The sequence below is a fragment of the Geospiza fortis genome, unplaced genomic scaffold (assembly GCF_000277835.1).
Source record: "Geospiza fortis unplaced genomic scaffold, GeoFor_1.0 scaffold163, whole genome shotgun sequence".
Classification (NCBI taxonomy): domain Eukaryota; kingdom Metazoa; phylum Chordata; class Aves; order Passeriformes; family Thraupidae; genus Geospiza; species Geospiza fortis.
Genome location: NW_005054401.1, coordinates 1,016,549 through 1,020,669, shown reverse-complemented (window position 1 = coordinate 1,020,669; position 4,121 = coordinate 1,016,549). Strand labels below are relative to the sequence as shown.

The 4,121-nt window shown below is 37.3% G+C and overlaps 1 protein-coding gene across 1 annotated transcript in view; it reads left to right on the top strand.

Annotated features, from left to right (window-relative positions):
- CPLANE1 (ciliogenesis and planar polarity effector 1) overlaps positions 1 to 4,121 on the top strand; it is a 61,124-nt gene that overhangs the window by 34,085 nt on the left and 22,918 nt on the right. Inside the window, exons 33-34 of the mRNA XM_031061143.1 lie at positions 724 to 792; positions 2,790 to 2,979. Of these exons, the coding sequence (XP_030917003.1) occupies positions 724 to 792; positions 2,790 to 2,979 (259 nt within the window). The remainder of the gene's footprint in view (positions 1 to 723; positions 793 to 2,789; positions 2,980 to 4,121) is intronic.

Below are 4,121 nucleotides of genomic sequence, written 5' to 3'. Positions count from 1 at the left end.
TTTTAAACAGTTTCAGTCATCTCCTATTTCATGTGCAAGCATTTCACATATGTGAAGGGCTGGGTTAATGAATTTAGTAATGATCTAATAAAACAAGCACGGTTTGTGGGAAAGTGTATTTTATCTAGGAGAAAGACAATAACTGGAAAAATAGAAACTCTTATTACGATAGCACATAAATAAATGTCCCTATGTATACATAACATTTGTGAATGACTTGAAAATGACTTTTAGAAACTATTTTTTTTTAATTACATGTTTTTGTTTTAACTGAATTTAAGATACCCGTCAAGAATGTATTATGGCATTGTTTTTTCTCTTCTAGAGATGCAGATTATAGTGATATTAACGGTATTAGTTAAATTGGATTTTCTCTTCCTTTTTCTACCAGAATCAGCCTTTTCTTTGCCTGCTGTCTTGAATAGCTGGAACTTTTTCAGTGTTTTTGTTTGAGTCAGTTTCTGATTGCTAGGGGAGACAAAACATGAATGTCAATATTTGCCAGCTCAGATTGCAGTGTAATGCAGTAATTGAAGCAATGCAGATCTTTATAGCTTTCATCAGGTGGCTTTCAGGTACTTTATCTCATACTAATTAAAATACTTCTTCAGGAGGTTATGTGAATATTTATATACATACATGTACATAAAATGGAAACAAACATAACAACAGCATAACAAATTATTGTAGTATTTGCAATGCTATTTTTTTCTCTCTTTATAGTAGGACTGAGGTTGTTACTAGCACCCTTTCCCACTCATTTTCTTTAAAACAAGATGCAGAAGTTCCTAGGTAAGATAAACCTATGCTGTTTTATGCAATAAAACAATATTTTTAATTTGAAGTAATGTGATGTGTAGTTTTGACTGCAAAATATTTGCAGATAGAGTGTATTGTACTTACAAACTAAATAGCTTTTTCTGGAACTTTTTTGTACTATAATCCTTGTGGATTGTATACTCTCATGTGTTGTCTGGGATATCGCGTGACTCAAATGTTAATTCAGAGCTACCAGATTTCAGGAGACATGATAGTTTTGTTTTCTGGTTCTGGACAGAATTCATTATATAATATTACTATAGAAGATACTTGATTATATGGAACACCTGAACAATAATATTCTAACTTATATACATTTTCATTAAAATTATTAAAATGCAGCTATCCTACTGCAACTAATAGATTTACATAAATATATACAAAATAAAGAGAATGTTGGAATTGGGAAAAGGAGTCAGGAGTCATTCTCAGGTTTTCAGTTCTGGAACAGTCCTCTATGGGGCTTTTTTCAGATTAGAGGAAAATATGAACTACACATACTTTTGGGCTGCATTTTCATGTGTCTCTAATTTCTCATCCTTCTTGAGTTTCTCATGCCAACTCTTAAAAAAAAATTTACTCAAACTTTTGGCATTTCAAGTCATGCTTGCGCATTCTAATTGCCTTTCTAAAGATTTCATATGCCCCTTCACACATATTACATATCCAAAACTACTCAGTATTCATTTCTTTAGGATCCTGTTTGTTCACATGCTTGGAGGCCATTCTGTACAATTGTAAGATGTTCTCTAAGGGTTGCCTGTATCCATAGCAATGTCAGCATTTTTCTTAAACAGAGAAATGTCTTTTGGGTTGATTTCTGTTGGTGCGAGTAAAATCCTTCAGTTTCTTCATAGCTTAATGTAAATCCTAACCCTCTCTTCTTGTAAGGAATCAATGTACTTAATATACTTTACCAGCTAAAATATCTTGTTATCACTGTGGGAAAATGTAAAGAAAATAATTTAAAATTGGAGTAACAGGTACAATACATTACTCTGAAATCTTGTTACTTTTTAAGCCCAAATATCTAAAGGAACATTGTAAAAGGCTGAGCTCTCCTGGGGCCGTTCGGGTCCGACCCAGCTATCTCTGGACACTTGGCCCCTTGCAGCCTTTACAAGGACAAAAGTAAAAGATGTGAGGCGCTCTTCTCCTCTGGGCTAAAAAATAATTAAGAGAGTGGTGTCCCAGGAGACAAAGAGGGCAAATGCCTGATGGTGGGTGACTTTTAAACCCAGGGGAATGGGGGTCAGAGGAAGAGGACCACACCCAATGTGATACAAGTGAGGAAGGGGTGAGGAGAGGAGTACACCTGGGACAAACCATTACCACCAGGGCTTCTGGGGGGAAAGACCATGTGATCAGTGGAAATTACCAAACATCCAGTGCAAAAACCACAACTAAATAAACTATTTAGTGCCATAAAACACCTCCCCTTTTTCTGTTAAGAAAAACTAAAAGAAAAGCATCAGCCTATTCTGATACCGATTATGAATTCGTCCACCACTCATCAGCCTGTCAGTTTGCTTGAACATTACTTTATGTCAAAATGAATCCGCCTTCTTCCTTATTTCAGCTAAAAATGTCCCTCTTCATTTTCCATCAGCTGTTTGTCTTTATGACTAACCAGGCCTTTTTTCTGTCTTTTTTGTCAAATCATTTTTTTCTGCCTGTATGTCTAGTGATAATAATATTTTAGATACACTTGTGGCTACAAAATTAGATAGAATTACATCTTTACAACTGTTTCTCATTCACTATTTTAAGAAGTATTAGGAAAAATGTCCTATATGCTCTCTGGTCAAGATTGTGTACTTGCTGTTAATTATTCAGTTGCTCCTACAAATTAATTATGTTTTTAAAATACACAGGTATCTTTAAAATTTTTCTGGATTGATTTAAGACAACCTTATGGAGGTGTTTTGAATTCTGAATGTTTTTCATAGTTGGTTCTTTTCTTTCTTAAGTAGTGCAGACACTGTAAGTGATTTTCAGCCTTCTGAGACTGCTGTGTCGACTGTGTCAAGTCTTGCCTCCCATACTTCTGTTTTTGCAAAGAAGCAAGAAGTCAAGGAAGAAGTCCCTAGAGAAGAGAAAGCAAGCACATCAGAAACTGTCAGGCAGATGCTGCAAGATGAAATGTTTAAATTAGTTCAGGTGAGAGCCTCTAATTATTTTAAGTAGTTTTCTTGATACCATGTTGTTAGAAAAATAGAAATAGTTACTGTTTTAAGGACCTTCTGTGTGTGGTTGGTTCAGTGCTGGCTAAATGCCAGTGTACCCACTAGAATATACTTACTCATTTCCTTCTGTGAGATAGGATTAAGAGGAAGGCAAAGCAGGCTCAAAACTTTAAAAGGTTATAAAGAAAATTTTATTGATAGTAACTCAAAGAAAGAATAAGAAGAATCAGAGTAAAACCTTTTGAACATTTCTCCTCCCCCTACAACCTTTTCTTGCTCACTCACAAAGTACAGAAACAATTCATTCGGTTCTAGAGTAGTCTTTCTTCTGTTCACTTAGGGAGGGGAGTTGCCCTTGCTATGCCATAGACTTCTCCACAAGAAACAGTTCTCTAATGGCTCTTAATGTCCACGAATGGTGGCCATTTGGAAATCTGCAATCGTGGAGTCCCTCCCATCTTTTGCAGCCTTCCCACACTGTGTTTATGAGCCATGTCAACTGACGGGGTTCAGGAGCGAAGGTTATCTTTGTCTGTCTCTGAGATCATCATCTCTGGGAACAGAGATATTCTTCTCTCCCTTGGGGCACACTTTTCTATCTCTGTTCAGACTTCTCCTGGGATCACAACTACTTCAACATCTGCTTGCTTTAAAATATATCTGTGCCTACAATTTGAACACTTCATGCCCCCATATTTTCAGTAAGTTACAGGGAAAAAGAGTCTGATGCATCAATTATATCTTTTCCACAGCCTTACAAGAGGATTTCAGCTCAAACCTGAGGCATCTCCTCAACCCTCTAATCTGGGACTTGACTCCTTCTTACTGACCTTCATGTCACATGTTGTTTACTACCTGTCTTTACTCTCTCCTTTTCTCTCACCCGAGGGAGTATTGAAGGTCTGCAAGTCTTATCTATGCTCTAGAAGAGTTAATATCTCACCTGGGCCCAGCAGATGCTCATGTGATCCCTGCCAGGGGTGACAGAGCACTCACAGTGATGGGTTTCAGGCTGCACTGGGGCTGTGTCAAAATCTCAGTGGGCCCAGATCAGACCGGCAGCAGCCACTCTGGCTGCATGGCTGGTTTCCCTCCCCCGCTGCTCTCTCTGTGGAC